Source organism: Podarcis cretensis (assembly GCF_951804945.1).
Source record: "Podarcis cretensis genome assembly, chromosome: 7".
Lineage (NCBI taxonomy): Eukaryota > Metazoa > Chordata > Lepidosauria > Squamata > Lacertidae > Podarcis > Podarcis cretensis.
The window spans coordinates 52,164,314-52,186,270 of NC_137176.1; the positions used below are offsets into that span (position 1 = coordinate 52,164,314).

Consider the following 21,957-nt stretch of genomic DNA (forward strand, 5'->3'; position numbering starts at 1 on the left):
GTGTTATAAAGCTATGAACTAATTAATCTTCCCAAGAGTGCTTTGAAATAAACTGAAAATAACAGAACATAAATAGTATCTTAACATTTCCCTTGAGGCTTTTAATGCACTTCATTGTGTTTCCCACTCAGTTTTTCTCTCAAGTTCTAAACGTTACAGCATGGTCCTATCTCCTGACTTACACTCAACAATATAGCAGGTGCAGTTCTACCCTACCCAGCATGGCAATTTAGCAATGGGGAAAGCTTGTATCTGCTGCTACTTTTATCACACAGCTTTGTCATGTGCAGGGACACTGCAGGAACAGGGAAATGACTACCCCAGTCCTCTCTGATGCTTTCAGAAAGTATTCAGTTTCATAATGGGAAGCATACAATGAGAAGAAGTGGGCTCCCTACCATGTCACTCTGTTTGAGATTGGAGTATGCGTCTTGCCCATGGCTTTGCCACAGCGATAGTAGTACAATAAGGAAGAGGTCCTGCTCCTCCCTGTTACTATTTGCACTGTTTCTTGTTTTAAGTGTAGCTCTCCCACCCTTTTTTTGTCAGTGCCCATTACTAGGGATGGGACCTAAGACCTTCTGTATTCTAAGCTTGTGGTTTTCCACATGGCTGCAGGTTCACATAGGGGCCCTGAGCTATATGGATATGAGCCACCCTAGAATATTGTGTGAATTACTGTGGTTGATCATACAATAGGTGGTAGATTGACTGGTTAGTATTTACTGGTCAGTTGACTTCTGTCTCTTTCATTTGCCTCTAACTCAGGGGTCAGCAAACTTTTTCAGCGGGGGGCCGGTCCACTGTCCCTCAGACCTTGTGGGGGGGGCGGACTATTTTTTTTTGGGGGGGGGGGAGATGAACGAATTCCTATGCCCCACAAATAACCCAGAGATGCATTTTAAATAAAAGCACACATTCTACTCATGTAAAAACACCAGGCAGGCTCCACAAATAACCCAGAGATGCATTTTAAATAAAGGACACATTCCACTCATGTAAAAACATGCTGATTCCTGGACTGTCTGTAGGACGGATCTGGCCCCCAGGCCTTAGTTTGCCTACCCATGCTGTAACTAAATTTGCCTTCCTGTGTTGTGCATATGAAGGAGACGGGCCTTGCCCACCCCCATGTTGCACAGCTGCCCTGTAGAGAAGCCTACACACAGTTTTCAATGGAATCAGGGTTCTGGTTTGCATTGGCTTCCCTACTCAGATATCCACACAGTGTGTGGATCTTGGAGGCAGGGAGCTACAAAACATTGTGCGCAGGACCAGTGACATGTCCCACTGCCCTTTCGATTATAGAACCATCTCCATATATATAATGGATGAAGAGGGCTTATGGGTTAATTTCTAAAAACTGGGGTACATAGGATTGCCTTTTTATTGAGGAACTGTGTATAGAATAAAAAAAATGCAATGTTCTAAAATTTAGTCTCTTTCAACCCATAAACATCATTTGGTGGCAGCTGATTAGTTTAAAAAGTGAGGCTGTGAAAGGACATTTGACAGGAGGCATTTGGCTGGCTAATTTACATGGCAAAAAAAATTGTATTTCTGAGCTCTATAGTACAGTTTGCAACCTTATGGGGGAAAGAATAAAATGTTAAATTGATAATTACATGGCATTTTTACAGATAGCACAGTATCTGATGTTCAAATAGAAATGTGCAAGATAGAGCTGAAATATTTCTCTTATCTTGCAGATGGGTGGAAGGCTGAACTTCAAACTTTCTGAAAACACATGTCCCTGTGGTACCACAGATAATACAAAATAAAACCATAGGCCCGACCTCTATTTTATTTTATTTGCAGCATCACAGTTCAATATTGCAAACAGAAGCTTGGCCTGTGGAGGCATAAACCTCCCTTCTCCCAAACACTGGTTGCATCTGTGTTTTTTGTAAAGAAAAAAAAAGTGTAAAATCCCTATCATGATAGAAACGTGTCATTTCAACTAGATTGATCTCAGTGGGATCATTCCCCCCCCCCATCATATCATTCCTGTCTTTAAATCCAGTACAATGATGGATCCCTCCTGCTTTCTTCCCCTTTCTGATATGTTGGAGCAGCATGTGGTATGAAATTATCTAAGTAAGTAATGCCAGTGGGGGAACAGATAAGTGAGCCTGTTTTACTTTAACCCCTGGGTTTTACTTATTCATTAGTCTGATATTTTGTTTTCTTTTTTGATCCAGCAGCTTTAATATCAGTGAGCAGTAGGCTGTAAGAACTATGTCCTGTGATATGATTTAGAAAGTAAATAAAGATTCCATTTACACCTGAGAATGTTATGGAGTGCTTAACCATTTTCACTTTGTAGATTATCATTCCCTAGGTCGGTTTGACTTATGAACAGAACAGTTACAATACTCACCATTTAATAAGCACAATATATTTGCATATAGAAAGCAAAATTATCCACTGGCTGATAAATTACATAACAGCCACCTTTTGATAAAATTCTTATTTTCTGTTGTAGTAGGATAAGCACTCTAAAAGTATGGTGTATAACTAGTTTTAGCTGAACCATTTTGCGTTAATAAACTCGCAGGTGTTTCAGATTCACCCAGTTATGAAAAAAATAAATGATGAGATCTAATGTCACTCCAGCAGATGTGACAGGGCTTTCTGTTTCTCTCCTTCCCCTCTAGCACCCTGTTATCAACTGTCCGTGGCATATTTTGGAGGCACAGAACAGTGTTCAGGAAGGAGGAGAGAATGGGAAAGTCCTGCTTGCATGAACAGTCGTTCAAATGGGACAAAGTGTAGGGTGGGTCAGTGTAGTTTCCCAAAAACGGCTTTGCAGGCCAAATGGACGGCCAAATTTGGCATGCTAGCCAGAGTCTCCCCATGACTGTAGTACATCAAGAAGCATTGTTGCAGTAAAGTATAGTAGACCATGGAGTCTTGCCTCAATAAATGAGAGGGTTCACCTAGTTAAGATAAATGTATATCTTTGCAACAACTTGCATTGATGAAAGATCATGCTGGTGTGCCCTCTCTACCACATCATATATCCCTAATGAAGAGCTGGTTTGAAATAAAATAAAAGTAAAGTAAAGTATTGGCCGGTAATCTAGAAAGCAGAGTAAGAGATGAGCATGCAAAAACACCTTTTGTTGAACCATAAAGAGTACTTTAAATACGGAGTTTTAAAACTGAATTTTTATCTGAGATAGCCTCTAGAGTGAAAATGAAGCAAACCTCTATCTGTGAGCATGAGAACAACCATGTTTATAAGAGACATGAGAGAATCCCCCCCCCAAGAGAAGATGTTTGGCAAGCCAAAAATCTGCTTGGTTTTGTGTGTCTGCTCTTGTAATTTACAGCAGTTGGTGTTTTAGCAAGAGCAAGACTTAATGTTAAATAACTCTATAGTTCCACAAAGTCATTAGTTCAGCAGTTCATATAGTTTCATAGCAATCAGAAAGAGTTTCATTCAGAGGAAGGGGTTTAAGACTTTTGTGCACACACCTACAAACCAGCTGGCTCTTGTGCAGCAAGTCTTCTGACAGAAAATGCTCAGAATCTAGCAATATATTGTTTTATGTTACAAATTAGAGAAGATGTGGCAGAAGTGCCAAGGAGATGCTGTTAGTTGGACAAATTCATATTCAGAACCAGTTAAATTACAGATTTCTGTGACATTCAAAAATATGATATGGCTGGTTCTTTATAATACTCCCCTTCCTTCCCCACCCCCAATCAGTACTGAGCTACTGTCACAGTATGTTTGTATCATAGTGTTCTGCTATCTATATATTCATTCACATGAGGGATAAAATCAAAGTCTAAGCTACTCATATCCAAACTGCCTGAGTAATTTTGAATGTGTTAGCTGATGATGTTAACAAAATGCCCTTGTCCAATCCTAATTTGTGTGATTACCTTTAGTCTCCCTCAATTCCCTCTGTAGTTTAGATTAGATAATAGCATTCTTTGCTTTTGTGTTAAGCCTATGGCTAGTAGTAAATAGACCTGTTTTTCAGTGCTGATAAAGAAAATCTCATCCCTTTCAGGGAAATACTGCTTATGTGGGTGGAGCAAAAAAGAAGAACCAAGATCCATCCTGAAGATAGTTTGTCAAGCTCTTTGAGGTCTTTTGTGATGAAAAGTCATATATAAGTGCGAGACGGCTGTTGATTAACTTTGATTGCCATTCTTCATGTGTTCACAGCAGTTTAACTATGTCTCTTTTTAAACCATTTTTAAAGAGATGTTAAAAATAGAAACAGTTGTTCTCACACAAAATTATACCAGCTAAATGCTGGTATATCTTTATCACATTTTAATGTTTTAAAATTCATGTGTGTATCCTTCAGCAGCTGGAAGACTGGCTGACAAACAAACAAAAAGCCCCCAGCAAACCATTTGGTGACAAATCTGCATGTGATGATAAAGGGCCAGACGTCATCCTGTTCTATCTAGTTGTACCTTTCATCTCAATGCAGAGCTATACAACTTCATTAAAAGATAGGACTTTGTACCAAGGGAATACTAGATCTAGATCCTGTTCTCTGCCTGTTGGTGCACTTTCCAAAATTAAGTTTCAGATAATAAATAAGAAACTATTTTGAACTCCTGTTTTCTGCCTTAAGGCATCAGAAATTATGACCGGTGCTAGAGTCAAGTGTGGTAATGACTTGTTCTATTTTTCAAATGCTTTTCTTTCCTGCGTGCCTCCTCTGCTGAATGTTCTGTTTTGCACAAGGCACAGCACTAATCCAGTCAAGTCTGCTAAGGTTTCCTGCATTACCATCCTAAAACAGAATTGCAGGGTAGGGCTTAACACCCAATACTTTTATTCATAACCATGAATAACCCCCTGCAAAATGGATGTTATATGGGTGCAATTAAATATACCATTTGGCACTATAGTGGCTGTATCTGCATCACTTGCAGCTTCCAGACAGTCTTCTTTCTTTCTTTCTTTCTTTCTTTCTTTCTTTCTTTCTTTCTTTCTTACATTTATATCCCACCTTTTTCTCCAAGGAGGCCAAGATGGTGTACGTGGTTCTCCTCCTCATGTAATCCCTACAACCAGTGCTTTTTTTTAAGGTACTGACCAGCACCACCCAAACCCAAGTACCAACTACCCAGAGTGGTTGCTGGCATTCAGTCTTCATCCACCCCATTACTACGTCCAGCGCATATATGGCCTCAACTAATTCAAATGTTATAGAGAAAAAACTGTATAGAATTGTAGAGTTGGAAGGTACCTTATCTAGTCCAACCGCCTTCAAGGCAGGAATCTCAGCTAAAGCACTCATGCAGGAGCAAAGCGCAAGAGTGAGGGAGGAAGCTAAGCTGGAGCACTTGCTCTTCCCTGTCCACACGGGCTGGCAGCAGCAGCCCTCATGGGGTCCAGGCACTCATTCACATATTGATGACACCATGCTCATTATGTAATGATAACTTCTTCCAGTGGCTATGTATAGATGTTGAACACCATGGAGAGAAAGCACAGTTGCCAGTGAATCAGGCATTTGCAACCCACTGGACCCAACCAGTCAACACCTTCTGTTTAGCTGTAACAAGCCAAGATGGGCAAGGCTTGATAGTACCTGTGGTAGCCAAACTCCTTGTGCATAACCTCAGGATATCCACAACCCCTGAATCTGATCCCATACCATTTTACTTAAGATTACTGCTGGATCATGCCAGAGGCTCAGCTAGGCCAGCAGCCTGTTCTCATAGTGGCCAACCAGAAATAGTGGGAGGCCTGAAACAAGACTGGAGTACAATAGCACTGGTGCACTGAACACCACCTTTACAACCAATGGTGTCTCATTCAGTTGTAGTATGTGACTGTGCATTGCAAATTTGTCACAGCAGACCACTGAAGAGGCTCCATTTTACCAGTCCATACAAGTCCAAACAGTTGTGCTGGATGGCTACTTGAGGACTTAATTTCCTTGCCACCATCACTGCCATGGGCCTGTCCTTTCATCTGTGCTCATTCACTTTGAGAGATACATCACCTGTAGTCAAGGCTATCACCCTGCCTATTTCAGCATTTTGAGCTGCCCAGAAACCCAGGGAGCCAATCAGGCACCACAGCACTGGAGAGGACACTTAGAAGCAGTTGTGCCAGTGTCCTTCCCCTTCTCACCATTCCATAGTGAGGCCAGGCCTTGACAGGAGCACTAAGCATATCAGAGCAATCAGAAGTTCCTCAGGTTCCCTAAGTCTTTAGGGAAAGGCCATCTTAATAGGTCCTTTGCTAGTCCAGACTACAAGGAAATAGGCTGTCTGTGACAGTAGAATGAAGTAACCAGCACAGAACCAATTCCAAACTGTTTTATGGGAAGCACTAGATGAAGGGTCCTTGTGTGGCAAATACCCAATGTAGTAAGATAGCTCCATGAAGTCCTGAGCTGGTTTAAACAAGTTAGCCCTAGCATGAATGTTGAAATGTGTGGGCACTCCACACCACCCCAAGACCACTTTTTGCAGCTCAGTTAGGGAGGCTGATGGGCAGTATGCCAACACTATTCCTGTTCTGTGTCTCAGACCCAGCATGAGGAACTGCCCCTCAAATCCGGTACCCAGAAAGAATAGTTTCCTGGTAAAGTAGATTGCATTTTTATGGATGATAGCAATTCTGTATCCTCTCAAAGCTGGATTGGTTTATACCTGAAAACTTTGGCAGATAGATCTGGTCCACCTGGTTCATCCACCTCAATAATACATTCCAGGTCAGCCATCTCATCCATGATCAAATCTTGAATGAGAGATGCTTTCCTGTGGACTGACGTGGCACATAATAACAGTACCACCAGGTTCGAGGGCAAGCTAACATGTCAGCCCAAATATTGACAGCTTAGAGATGACCTTGGAGGGTCTACAACACTTAAGATATCTGCCACTTCTTTCCATTAACTGGCAGAATCATCTCCCAGTGCTATGCCTCCTTCTGCCTGTGACCCTTGCTCTGTGCACCCTCACTTTGTGCATTGCAGGCACAGCACAGCAGAGAAACAAATGTGTTGAATGGCCACATGCTGTTTGAATAGCTTTAGAGAGTGTTCCTTTGTTGTGGGCACTGCTTGTATATACATTTGGGGGGACCCTCTAAATATTATCTATTACCTATTACAAGATACAAGCTGAAAGAGTATTGAAGGGTGGAGGGTAGCTAGTATGATTGCAGTTAATAAATATTTTTACTCTGCTCTTTGACTCTCAGATATGGAGAAGAAGGGTGGTTGGAGAAGGAAGATTTGACTGGGCTGAGTTGTACAAATACAGTGCTGCAGGCAACTGTGACTGACTGCCCTCTTAATCATGTGACTGAAAGACTCATAGATGCAAGGAAATTTGGGCACCTAGAAGTTATAGCCTGTTATCAAATCCTCAGCCTCAGATTTTAAAAAGTGCACATAATTTAATACCAAAGAGTTTTTAATATATTATCAATTAATAATAATAAAAAATGTAATCTATGTGATTTTTAAAATGTTTTATGCAAAACCTCATTGAGTTAAATCCTAAAAAGAGTGCTTAGTAATACATATTACATTGTTAAATCAGTTTCTTACCTTTCAGTCATAAATATTCAAAATTCCCTTTCAGTATTTCTTATTTCCCAGAAGATAGAATTATCCCACAGAGAGAAGCTACCATTAGCTAATAAAGAGATACAAAGTGGCACTTTATCTTGTTGCTACAAATTCTTAAAATCCAAAGTTAGAATGGGCATATACTTGTTTGCTTTACAACACAAAAATAAACCTTTTATGTACGGTAACTACAGATAATTTTCATTATTCAAAATATTTATCAGTAACTAACATACTTTAACACTGCATGCTGTCGTATTCCTAAATCATACCTTATTACCATATATGATAATATATGAGGCATAGATAATAAACCAGTATTTAAAGTAAATATGTTACAATAAGCAATTTCAACTTTTTCTTTAGTTTGTATTTGTGGATAATTACTGATCTTAGTTCTGTTGAGAATAGACTACAAGCATCCCAATGTGCACATTTTTTCTCTCCAGGTATTTAGAGTGATAGCCTAGGATGTGGTCTCCATTGCTTGACTGTTGTTTTCCCAGCAGCACTTTATTAATTAATCATTTATTTACATTTCTGTTACAAACTTTGAAGAAGTAAAGCACTCTAATTATTCCAACATCTCATCTGCTTGCAAGAAACATTGTTTTGGCACCATGCTAAGTCTAAATAAATAAATAAATAAATCACACACACACACACACACACACACACACACACACACAATAAAAAGGGAGGAGGGGGAAATCTATGGTGCATGCAGATAATAAGAACTTGGCATACTGGACTAATTTGTGGCAGGGTATTGCTGAGAGCAAAGCAAACACAAAAGTTGAATTGTATAGAGGGGAAAAAATCTTGTTTCATTTGCACGCTGGATTGTTCAGTTAACATCTCATCAAATTTTTTTAAAAAGGTAAACAAGATTAACTGTTTACTTGAAGTGAACTGAAGTCTGGATGTTTTTCTGAAGAACACAATGTACTGTTGTATCTTGTTTCCAGAGTGGTGTTTATCATAATTCCTTGTGCTGTGGTTGGTAGAGTGCTGGGAAACCACTCCGCCCACTCATGGCTCATTCCTGCTCTCGCTCTCGCTCTCCCTCCGATTGAGGCCTCGCTGCAGGACTGTAAAGCAGAGGGAGATGTCCTGTGTCAGCTTTGCTGCTTGTCATGAGCCGACATTTACCTAGAATGAAATAACAGAGGCCATTTCCTGGAATTCTCGATGGGCTGCTGAGAAGCACTACCATAATTTTTGTAAACAGTCTGCTCACATACACACAAGACTCTCTCTCTCAGAGGCATGCACATATGAAACAGAGCCAGCAAAAGCACTCAGAACCGAAAACAATTGAAAAGTCTCTGTGTGTGTTTTAGAGAGGAGGAGGGGGAAGAGAACCAAGATTAGTAACCTGAAGCAGGAATTGTCTTTTGCCAAACAAGGATCTCCAGCAGATCCCTTTCCTGCTATTTCCCCTCTCTGTTGTGTAGTTTATTTTGCTGGTGTAGGATATATTTTTAGTTCAGTGTCAGTTCAACAGAAAGAATATCATCACAAATGTAGGCACCATTCCACAATCAACTATGTTTTATTTCATTTGCTTTGTGCATCCATTGAAGCTGTGATGTTTATATTTGCTTCATGTTACTAAGATAATTTTGGAATGGTCCTACAGTTTTCTGTTTCTTTCTTTCTTTTTTTAAGTTCTAGTTCTGTGGTGTATTTACAAATTATCTTAGCATCCCATTCAGAGGGCAGCTGTAGAGAAATGCTTCCAAATCCATTCTCATCTCTGCATACAAATTACTTCTGATTGTTCAAATGTTAAATCATTCCATTAGAGATTATCTATCTCTGAACCAGTACAATTTTGTTTGCATTTTTAAAATGTAATTTTTGAGAATTCATGTTTGCATTGTCTTTGAAAGATCTGATCTCTTTTTAACTTTGTCACAAACTAGTTGTCAAAAATATACATGGGCGGGACTTTCCCACCGGAAGGTGCTTTCTGATGCTACTTGTCCAGTTTCTTCAGTTGGGAGAATTGGACCCTCTCTTTAACCAACCCACATGGGTTTCTCACGTTTAGAGACTAGAGCACCTCTTCTTCCTCTGCCATGGAATCATTCTCCTCTCTCCCCAGCTCTCTTTGAATGACGTTTTTGGCCTATCAGGTAAAAAGCAGGAGCTCTCACATCCACTGCAGATCAGGCTAGGGTTGTGGGGACATCCTGTAGTATGTGGCATTTGATCACCAGTGATCCAGATAACCATTATCTATCTCCAGTTGACATATCAAATCGACTCTTACAATCTTCTGTGGTGATACCCAGCTGCTGTAGGCAACAACCAGCTCTAAATTTACTTTAACTCTTGAGTGAAGGAATTGTAAGAGTTACAGCTTTAATTTCATTCTAAGAGGGGGCAACCGCCACCTAATTACTGAGTTGCAGCTGAGCTAGTTCAGCCTTTCTTTCCCTTTGGTCAAAGCATGCTGCGTGTGATCTGGCATACAGGGGTAAGATTCCCCTGAGTTGTCAAGAAATATGCAGATTCTAAGTTTAGAAGATTTATTAAGATTAGGGATGGAAATATCAAGGGGATGGGAAGCAGATAGGTAACTTTAAAAAGAAACAACAGTTAACTCTCTAAACAACCTAACCAGTTCACAGGCCTACATTTCATAATGCCAGTTTGCTTGTGCTTCTATTCCTCAAGGCATAGATGCATCAAAAAGACTAAAAAACATTTTTTTTAAAGACTTGCCTTCACAAGTTTTGTAAGTAGATTAATTAACCCATGTTTTAGGGGTGAGAATTTAATGCTGCTTAATTAAATGCACGTAAGATCCCACATATGTCCTTTTATTTAGTTTGATTAGCTTTACCTTAAGCTCTCTCTTAACTCACAGTCTCAACATCAATTCCTGGATCTTCAGGGAAGGTAGCCCCATAATCTGATGGAGGTTGGGTTTGCAATAGAATTCTCTTATGCTGCTTCTGCTTTTTATATGGTATTTCATACAAAGTGAGCGTGGTACCACCGTCCAACTTTCCTTCCTCTCCCTGACTCTCTGTCGTGTATCTCCCTAATTTTTGCCTTATTCAGATCAACCTGAGGGGCATGCTTCCAACCATAAGATCTTCTGGTCATGCTGATTTATTGTGACCATACGAATATAAGAGAAGCCCTGATGGATCAGATCTAGCACCCATCTAGTGTTGCATCCTATTCTCACATTGGTCAACCATACACATTTTGAAAACTCTCATCAATTTCCCCACTTGCGCTCACCAGCAATTATTGTGCAGAGACATACAGAGAGCAGCATTGAGGCTGCTGGTGTGTGTCTTTAGCTAGATGCATATCGTGCCAGCCTTGAAAGGCTTGCACTGGTTGCCAGTTCACTCCCAAGCCCAATTTAAACTATTAAAATGGCAAAGATATAGAGATAACCCAATTTTGGAGTAACTCAATGCCTGTAATGTTGGAGATACGATTGGCAATCGTGCCATAGTTTTTAAAAAACTACCAGGAAAGTTGGGGTGTTATTGGCACCACAGCACACTAGGTGGAGAGGTTTAAGTCTTCCCTTCTCAATCACACTCAATAAAAATCTCTCCTACTTATGCAGCAATTAGCATTATGAAAAGAATATTCCATTGCTGAAAATGGGAGTTCCCCCTTTAATTCTAATTGCAGAGTATGTGTGGGATTATTACCATGATCACAACTGGATCTACGCTACTGTTCTACTGATGGCATCTTCCGCCCTGGTTCCTGGTATTTAATGTTTTAAAAACCCATGACATAATGGTTAATCATATCATTAACATAATGTGTACTTAGGCCCTAATTGGCAATCACTCTGAAACCAGACAATCCTTCTCCAGACAGGAACTATTCCCCTTGCTGCTACCACTTCTTGAGGTGGAAGGAGAAATGGGACATGGATTTCTCCATTGTTTCATATTGGCAACTTACTTCTGCTCTGAGGAAGAAAAGAAATTGGTTTAAATGAATTAAGTCTGTGGTTGAAGGCAGTTGAGCCACAAAAATGTTGGAGACATGAGAGCCGAGGGTTGTGAACCATGAAATTAAAACACTTTCTTCCTCCTGGTATACTCCGTAATGGGTGTTTCCCTATCTTCAAAAGGGGGGGGGGGGAGATCCAGGTAACTACTGACCTGTGAGCTTGATATTGATACTATGAAAGGTCCTAGAACAGATAATTAAACTGCCTGTCTGTGAGCATTTATAAAAGGATGCTGAGATTACTAAGACCCAGCATTGGTTTCTCAGAAACAAGTCATGCCAGGATGGAGCAAGCATGTTTTCTGCTGCTCCAGAGACTAGGACCCGAACCAATGGCTTCAAGTTATTTAGTCGAGATTCCTGCATTGCAGTGGGTTGGGCTAGATGACCATTTTGGTCCCTTCCAGCTCTACAATTCTATGAACCTATGGTAGTCAAAGTGGTGCCCTCTAGATGTTGTTGAGTTGCAACTCCTATCAACCCTGACCATCAGCCATGCTGGCTGGGGCTAATGGGAGTTGGAAATCCAACAATATATGTCGGCTACTCTTCCTCTCTAGAGAGCTGAAGTTCAGAGCTGGCAGCCATTGATCATCCCTGAAACCTTTTGCTGTGTATAGCACAGAAGAGGAAGGTTTCAGAGGGTGAAAAAGGGGGAGAGAGTTTGGATTTGATATCCCGCCTTTCATTCCCTTTAAGGAGTCTCAAAGCGGCTAACATTCTCCTTTCCCTTCCTCCCCTACAACAAACACTCTGTGATGTGAGTGGGGCTGAGAGACTTAAAAGAAGTGTGACTGGCCCAAGGTCACCCAGCAGCTGCATGTGGAGGAGCAGAGACGCGAACCCGGTTCCCCAGATTACGAGACTACCGCTCTTAACCATTACACCACACTGGGAGGAGATGTCCTTAGCAAATACTGAAGAGTGCTGAGGCATTTTGTACCTGTCTGTATGCCACAAGACATACTAATGCAGGTGGCCTTCTATTTACATTTCAGGAAATCTGTACATTTTTAACAGTATCTTGAGGGAAGACTGTGGCCCTAAGCATAAATCCCATTGAGGTCATCATGAGTATAGCTAGGACAGGGCTGTAATGTAGTATATAAGGATGTTTCTGCATGTTTCCTTTAATGCTACATAGTTAATGCTCTAGTGCAGGGGTTCCCAAACCATGTGCCATGGACCACCAGTTGCCCATGAGCTTCGTTCTGGCTTATCTGTAAACATACAATTAAAAATCACACAATATCTGGCATAGCAGATTACAATTACTACAGTGGGGCAGAAAACTCAATAAGTGGTCAACCAAGACCTGTAGCAATTTACAGGTGGCATGTAGGGAAAAACATTGGGCAAACCACTGCTCTAGTGCAATCTGCTAGAGTTGGAATTTCAGCTGTGGTTGCACACTTCAAACTGTTTTTCCTGCTGACATTCCCTGACCCCATGCATACTACAAATGCATAAGAGGTTGGCACATATGGCACATTAGAAGTGGGCAGTCACCCAGGTTCTGTTTATTTTATTGGCTGTAAAAGACATTTGTAAACCTGTCATTCTTAACAAAATGTGGTTTATGCTCAACTGTGCCTAGTGGTACGGTTCACAGCGATTGTTTCCAACCTTGCCATTCAAAAGAAAAGAAAACTACAGAGGTTTGTTATGCGCAATCATATGTTAGTGCATCAATTACAAAACAAATTGTTTTTGTGTTATTGTGCTTCTGTGAAGAAGAAGAAGAAGTAAATAGGAATTTCAAAAGGTGAACACCAGGAAGTGTTGAATGGGAAAGGTGCAGGCAAGTAATGCAGCTTAAAAGAGAAAAGTGTAGAAAAGGGGATATTAACATAAAGACACCACCATCAAAGGCCAAGACAATAGCACTATTCTACTGATTGTATGAAGGTGGTGTACTATAATCCTGTTTGAAGAAAAATAAAATGATCACAAATAAGGACTTAAAGCATTGAAAGGTACCAGGGAAAATATTAAAATGCAATAATTGGGGAGCAATACTGTCTAGAGATTGCAGAATAATGTAACAGTGCAATCCTAAACATGTCTATTCAGAACTAAACCCCATTGAGTTTAATCTGGCAGGCTCTTGGGTGTGTACAAGATTGCACCTTGAGAGCATGGGTGTAGCGGAGGGGGGGCAGGGAGTGGCAGCTGCCCCCCCCCCCAAATCAATGAAAATACGTGAAAATACATAGCAAACCAAGGTTTTGTCCTCCCCCAATAAATGGCCTGGCCCCTTCCCCCAACAAAAATCCTGGCTACGCCCATGCCTGAGTGAACTAATCTTATCAATTCTGGACACAATAGCTTTTATGGAACCATCCTTCATTATACACCTTTAGGCACCAGGCAAAAATGTTCTTCTTTAACCAGGCCTTTGACTGATTGACATTCAGCGCCCTTTTAAAATGTGTTGGGGAGGAGGGGTTATTGGGTTGTTCTTGTTTTTGATTTTATTATGTGTTTTGTGTTTTTATATTGTGATTTTATGCTGTGAACCACTCTGAGACCTGCGGGTATACTACTACTACTACTACTAATAATAATAATAATAATAATAATAATAATAAATCTGCTAAACATGGAAATAGTCATATGTGCTTCTCTGTAGATATGAAAAGATTTCTAGCATAGATTTTCAAGTTAGCTGTCATGATGTGGAAAATTTTCCATTTCATAAGTTCATTAGTATGAATGAATGGATGTCACTAACAAATAAATATTAGCAAGCGCGACAGTTTCAAAGTTTTTAGCTTAGTTTACAAAATACCCCCTACCCCTCAAAAAGCTAAAGAAGATACCTGTAGGGAAACAGAAATTTTATTATTGCTAATTTGTACAGAAACATTTTCCAATTCAATTTTTTCTGCAAAAAACATATCATTGCTTAGATGTAATTCTGATTAGTGCTATTCAGGTTCTAGTTATTCAAGCTTTTATTTTTTGGGGATGTATTTCAAGGAGGATGCAATAGCCAGCATCTGCTGTGGGGGTGTGAGAATATTATACATCTGATAAAAGTGATGCGGAGCACTTTAAAAGTGATATGGAACACTTTAAATTGCTACAAGTAAGATGTACAGAAGAGCCCCTCTAGGGTTACAGACAAAAATAGGTTGTGTTTTGTGTCCTTTTGTTCCTACACATGTGTCTCTGATTCTGATTGCACTGGAGATAACATTTGCAGTGGGTGGAGGGATTTTGTTTGTGTTTGAGAGATTCAGATAAATTAAATCCCGTTTGGGTGGAGTTTCAAAGGTTGCTGTTGATTGTAAGCCACATCAGGAGAAGTTAAGGAGCTCCACCTCAAGACTTGACCAGGCAAGTTGGTGGATTGGAACTCTGTAGGCACAGTTTTGGGCCTGGTTTTTTTTGTTTTTTTTTTGTTTTTTTTTTTTTTTACAAAGCAGCACAGAAATCTTATTTTGTGTGCGTGCACCTCCTCATGCTTTAGTTGCTTCTAGGAGGGCGCATACACAAAGAGATAAGAGTCTCCTGTCAGGGAGCACGCATAATCAGCAACACCCTATCTTGGATGAGCAAATGTTGCCATATATATCAGGAGGGTGGGCTGGACACTTAAACTTTTTTATAGCGTCTCCTTTTTTCCTCCCTCCTCATCTGAGCTTTGAAGAAATAAATACATCAACAGAAGCCTGAGGGGTCAGTCTCCTGTTGTAAAGCATATAATTTTTCCCACTATTTTTTGTGTGTCTTCTTTACTCCTTTCTGCAACAGCCATTGCAGACCCCATGTTCTCACTACATTCTTCTTGTTCTAATGCCTTTCTTTTGAGCTGCACCTGTCTGTCTTATGGAGCGCTATTCAGTCTTACTCCTTTGGGGGAGCAAAATGTATACAAGGAAACACAAGCCTCTAACCATGTTGTGGGTTTTACATGTATAATTACTGAATAGAAATCCCTTTTCCACCTTTTCCAAGAAGGATGACTAACTAGGAGGGGGCATGATGACATAATACCATAATCATTTCCAAATATCCACTTGGAAGTGAATAAATCTAAGCATTACCACCACACTCATAAAAATGCAAAATAATTGGCCTCGCCTTCCCTCTCCCCTGCCTCCAGCTCTTTTAGGAAATTAACAGAATATTCCCAAGCTTTGAAATGAGATTCACCGTGGCCTAGTTCACAGATTGGTAAATCTGTGTCTGGCCTGTGCCATTGCAGATATATGTCCCCCAATACAAAAATTTAAATAAATAGTTGCTCAGTAGAGAAAACTTGGTGTTATGAAGGACAAGGCCTACTTTAGCCTTAAAAACCTGACATGCCAGTTTTTTTTGTGTAGGACTTTTAAAAATATGTTTTTATATTTGGTGTGGAGGAATGTTAAATCTTGCTGGTTGTCGTCTGTCTGTCTTGAGAGACAATGGTGTGCGCCTCTTAGGGTGAAGTCAAACTGCTGTGTTAGCAGCTCCCGAGGGACCTCCCCGGCGTCAGGCACACCAGGTTCTGCCCAACACTGCAGGTGCCCAGTGCATGCGTGTGACATCAAATGGTGGGAGAAGGGCTGAGAGGGCCGTTGTATCCTCCCAAAGGCCTGATGTGACCTGGTTGCAGCCGCAGGAGGGCCCAGTGCAGCTTGGCGCAGTCACAGGAGGGCCCAATGGAGCCCGCCCAGCTGTGAATATTGAGGGGGCCCGGCCCCTTCAGTGAAATTGGGGGGGGGCATGGGGGGGACATGGGCCCTCATGGCCCTGCATAGATGGCATGCCTGCCCAGTGCACAAGCCTGGGCAGTGTGTATGGAGCCAGCAATACTCCCCTCTTGCTCTTGCTGCTGTGCCCCAAAGGAAAGCAGAGCAATATATCTGGCACCAGCTTGGCTGCAGGACTTGCCAGAAGGAGGCATACAAGGCGCCGTCCAACCATATTAGGGACTCCACTCAAGATTTGTTTAGGGTTCACCCGTAGCCTTTTCTTCTCCTGAAGATATCCCACAAGGCAGCGGAGGTTTAGGAAAAGGGTTTTCCTTTTCCTATCAGATGGAGCTACCTTCCCAGGTTGACAAGCTCCATCTGCCCCTCATTTCCCTCTACAGCATGTGCCCAAACTGCCTTCTTGACCGTTGAACCCACTGCTGGTCTCGTTCACTCATTCTGCCAGAGCCTATCTTCTCATGCAGGAGAAGACCCTAACTCACTGAGGGTTTGAGACCCATTGGCTACCCTCACCTGGTTTAGCTGGCCAGTCAAAGCCATTCCCAGGGTGTGGCTGCTGATAGCTTCTAAGAGCCACAGGTGAGAGCTGAGTGCAGGCTAGGGACCAAAGGTGGAAAAAGCACTCTGGAAGGAGCACGATGTGTCCCCTATCACCCCATACACCCCTAAATCATGCTAACCTCCACTATACACGTCAAGCACATTGTTAACATTTTAAGGAGAAGTAGGTGAAGCTCATAGTGGGAGGAAATAAAAATCCTAATCTTTGCCTCCCTTCTTATCGCGTCTTGCCTTTGTTTCTTTGCTCTTCCCACTGAATCACATGTGCATTTTTCATCCATCTGTTCTCACACTCCCATCTTTTGTGCATTCTCCAGAGTTAACCACACACCTAATGATATCTTTTTGTCTTGGGGCATCTGCACATGTTGTTGCAGCGTTAACTGCAGGGAAAATCATTTTTACCCCAGGATGGTTTCCACCTGTTTTGATGTTGAGCTAGAAGTAGGCATCTCTTTCCCTGAAGGTTATTTCCTTACCGCTAATGAATTGACTCTAACCACGCTTAACTTTTTTATTTATTTAAAATTTCTGCCCCACCTTTTTGCAAAAAGAAGAAAAGATAAGTCCTGTTGTGCCTGCAAGGCACCTAGGTACAGTTGTAACCAGTATTTGGAGACAATAAGAGAGAACCATGAATGTAGCTCTAAACTTGGAGAAAGGAGGGATAAAATGGCAATCAATGATTACTGACTTTTTTCAGTATTTATATACTGCTTTTCATGAAAAGGTTCATAACAAGTTTCCGTAACAAACATGCAGTTTGAAAATCAACAATAGTTCCATGATAACAGCAAACAGTATTCATATCAGTTAGATGGGGATGCATTTGTTTGCTGGGTTAGCAATGTGGTGGTTGATTGCTAGTTTTAGAGCGTGTTTTCAACAAAGTAACAACATCCCGAGTTGGCACTTTCTTGGCACAAAGTCAAAGTGAAACTATTGGAGTCACATTGGATGGCTGCCTAGCTTAGTTCTACCTTTCTGACTGTAGCAGCTTATTCATTAAACTTATTTGTATATTGCATTTCATTATGCATGTCCTTCCACGGAAGCTCACAATAAGAATAGTAGTGTAATAATTCATAAGGATGCTTCCTGTAGGGCACTTACTGGAAGGCCAGGGAGGGAAGGACAAGAAATTCTAGCTTTGAATATGTTTAAATATGTCTCTTCTCCTCTCTTGTAATCCTTCCCACAGAACAGTTGCTGGTAGATGGCCCTGGGGTGGGGGATTCCCATTGGAGCAGGCTGTGTCTTACCAGAACCTCAGTTTATTCACCCTAATCTAGCACATTAACTGAGTTTCCTCTGTCTCTCCTGTTGGCATGGAGAAATAGAACTGGGTGTCATTTTGTATTGATGACACATCACCTCAAACCACAGATGACTTTCCCCAAGGGTTTCAAGTAGATTTTAAATGGAACAGGTGATACACTGGACTCCTGCAGAACACATTGTGAAGGCAGACTTTACGAGACATGGATTCACACAAAACTCTAAGTCATGGTTTGTTTAAGACAGAGCCAGCCTGCTCATGAGGCTTGGTGAGGCAGTTGCCTCAGGTGGCAGACTGGGGACAGCTGGGAGGGTTGGCAGATGGGGGGGGGCAGAAGTGCACTGCGTGCTGCCACCACTTTTCACCCACCACTGGCTCCTCTGCTGCTTCCACTGCTGCCTGCTCCTCTCCAGCCTCCTTTTCCCTCCTCTACTGCCTTCAGCATGCCAGGGCTTCCTTGGGCCTCCTTCAGTTGTTGTTGTTGTTGTTGTTGTTGTTGTTGTTGTTTATACCCCGCCCATCTGGCTTCCAACAGAACACTAAAATATAATAACCTATTAAACATTAAAAGCTTCCCTAAACAGGGCTGCCTTCAGATGTCTGCTAAAAGTCTGGTAGTTGTTTTTCTTTTTGACATCTAGTGGGAGGGCGTTCCAGAGGGCAGGTGCCACTACCGAGAAGGCCCTCTGTCTGGTTCCCTGTAACGTGGCTTCTCGCAGCGAGGGAACTGCCAGAAGGCCCTCGGCGCTGGACCTCAGTTGCCTCAAGCAGCAGCGGAGGAGGATGTAATGGCGACAGAAGGAGGTGATGGACAAGGGCAGGGTGGCATTTTTTGTTTTGCCTCAAGCGGCTAAACATCCTGGGCCTGGCGCTGGCTTAAGAAATCACATGTCAACCACAAGGGGTCCTACAGACTATCAAACAAATGGCTTGTTTCTCCGACATCCCCATCCCCACCCCCACCCTGCTGTTCTTGCCTCTCGTGGCTTTTTAGTTTGGTGAACGTCTGATGTGGGGTCAAGTAAACCATTGTTTTAAAAAAGTGCTGGGTTTAGTCATATAGCTAACATAAACCAGGATTCATAAACCAGCAACATGGTTTCAAATCTGCTGAGCAGGATTTACAAATAGCACTAAGCCATGTGTGAACCAGGCTGATATTTGTATAGGAGGGAAGAGCATTGGAACTCAACTCAGCCCATTACTCCAGGAAGTCACTAAAGTCGTAAGAACTAAAAAAAGAGCCTGCTGGATCAGGTCAGTGGTCCATCTAGTCCAATTTCCAGTTCTCACAGCTGCCTGTAGAAGGACTGAAAGCAGGATCTGAGAGCAGCACTTGCAATTCTTAGCAATTGGTATACTTACTGCCTCTGATAGTAAAAAGTACTAGGAATCATTGCCTTGTGGGGTGGAGGAGATTAATTTTTTGTTACATCCTTATACTTTAAAGCACCATGTGAAATTTCTTCATGGGTACATATAAAGATAATGAAACTGCCTTCTGTAGAGTCAGAGGCTACATATTCTCTTCCTTGATTGGCAGCTGCTCTCCAAGGTCTCAGGCAGAGGACGTCCCATCATTTGGATCTTTTTAACTTGTGTAGCTACAGTAAATCAGTTTTGCTACCAGTTGTGATGCATTAAGATTTCATCAGAATTTAATAAGCCTTTACGAAAACTCAAGGCTTCTGTCCTGTGAACAAATGTTTAATTCTAAGATGTTGGAGAGCTCCTTTGGGCATGCCACTAACAGACTAAATTTTATACACCTTTTTGCAGGTTGTGCCTCCTCGTTCAGGATGCCTATGGAATATTCAGTGAGGTACAATTTCATGCCCTGTTTTCTTCAGAACAGATAGAAGAATGTATCCAAAAATGGGAAGGAAAATACTGTTGTTTATCAGGAATTAAAATTTTGCAGAGACTTACTAGAGGGAGGTAAGAATAACATCATAAGTTTATCTTCCAGAACAGTATCTGTGTTAGTCTAATAGCCCAGACTCTTTATCCCGGGTTTGTGGGTTTGAGCCCTACGTTGGGCAAAAGAGTCCTGCCATGCAGGGGATTGGACTATATGACCCTCAGGATCCCTTCCAACTCTTCAATTCTGTCCTTGTGTAATACAGCAAAAACACCAGCACCTTAAACACTAACAATTTTATTAAGGCGTAATAACTCCCATGGTCTTTGAAGTGTCACAAGATTCATTGTTGTCTGTGCTTTAAGATTATGCTTTTATGGTGTTTCTGGACTACAACTCTCATCATTCCTGACCCTCAGCCATTCTAGCTAAGCTGGTAGGAGTTGGAACAATATTCGGAAGGCCACAGGTCCCTGCCATCCCTGATATAAACAATGGGTGACAAACCTGCATTATGAATGCTATAAGTGGCACTGACAGGATTTGAGGCAGAGAGAGCAAGAATCTGACTAATACAGAAACTCAGGCTTCACATACCTGCACTGTGCTGCTTGCCAGACACAAAGCCACAGCAAGGCATTGGGGGAATGCTGCATATGGTACTATGGTGCATGGCAGTGTGCCACCCCATTGTGACTCTTGGCAGAAAGGTTGGCCAGGGTCCTCTAGATTGTTCAGTAGTCACACAATTTGGAACCTGTAAAAAAAGGGAGGGGGAGAGTTGCATTCAAGCAATCTCGCTCTTATTATTAAAAAATTAGAAAATAGTTTACATTTAGAAAATTAAAAATGTCAATGTAACGAACCAATTATCCTGTTTTCAAGTAAGATTTGATGCTTGGGTATAAATGATTGATCCTTTGAAACCTTTTAGTTATTCTCTCCACTAGATGATGGGAGTTGTAGTCCATAGGGCTGGAGGGCTGCAGGTTATCTTAACCCCCTGTTCTAAAGCATGATGTTTAAGCAGGCGAGTTAAGAGCACAGTGCCATGACCACAGTTTTGTTTGGGTTTCTCTTTAAGAGGAGAGAGAAAAGGGGAAGGTAGGTACCCTGCATGAGTGGCTATTGCTTTTTCACTCCACCATCGCAAGCTGCACTTTACGAAATGCTGTGTTTTGTACAAATATTTAAAAAATGAGCCTTTCCCACTCTCCACATTAAAGAGAGAAGGTTCATAATGGGCATATACTGTATTGTAACAACAAGTTGAAGTGGGTCCCATGTTGCAGTTTAGGAATGCATAAAGGTCCTGGGCCTGAAAGGCTGGAAGACTACTCTTCTAAAGCACTCTTATCCATGGTGCTTTACCATTAAACATACATTATAAATATATTGCTGCTCTGCCCCAGTTCATGCTAGCATTTCTCCAGGGCGTTCTGTTCTCATGGACTTGACAGTGTAACCTAAAGGGTGACTAGCCAGTGTGGTGTAGTGGTTAAGAGCGGTAGTCTCGTAATCTGGGGAACCAGGTTCGTGTCTCCGCTCCTCCACATGCAGCTGCTGGGTGACCTTGGGCTAGTCACACTTCTTTGAAGTCTCTCAGCCCCACTCACCTCACAGAGTGTTTGTTGTGGGGGAGGAAGGGAAAGGAGATTGTTAGCCGCTTTGAGACTCCTTAAAGGGAGTGAAAGGCAGGATATCAAATCCAAACTCTTCTTCTATTGCTTCAGCTTTTCCTCGTAATGAAGACATTTGTTATCCCTGACCTTTTTTTTATTGCCCTTCTGAGTTTTTGAGAGGGGGAACTAGAACTGCATGCAGTTGTTACTAAAGCTGATGCATTATCAGCATGTAGGGCAGTATCTTTGTTTCCTGCGATCCTTGCATGCTATTGCTGTTACTCACATGACTACCAGCCTTCCCTGAGCTCTGCTACCTTAACCTGAATACTTTGTAGCTGCCTAACAGAGGGTGACT

General features: G+C 41.7%; 1 protein-coding gene across 5 annotated transcripts in view; it reads left to right on the forward strand.

Moving 5' to 3' along the window:
* Positions 1 to 21,957, forward strand: part of SPIDR (scaffold protein involved in DNA repair) — a 161,409-nt gene that overhangs the window by 117,238 nt on the left and 22,214 nt on the right. For 4 of the 5 annotated variants that reach the window (XR_013840415.1, XM_079982659.1, XM_079982658.1 and 1 more), the window contains exon 11: positions 19,896 to 20,054. The exons of the other annotated variant lie outside the window; for it this stretch is intronic. Coding sequence is in view for 3 of the 4 variants with exons in the window: in XM_079982659.1 (XP_079838785.1) it covers positions 19,896 to 20,054 (159 nt within the window). In the remaining variant the exon portion in view is untranslated. The remainder of the gene's footprint in view (positions 1 to 19,895; positions 20,055 to 21,957) is intronic. 5 annotated transcript variants of the gene reach the window in all.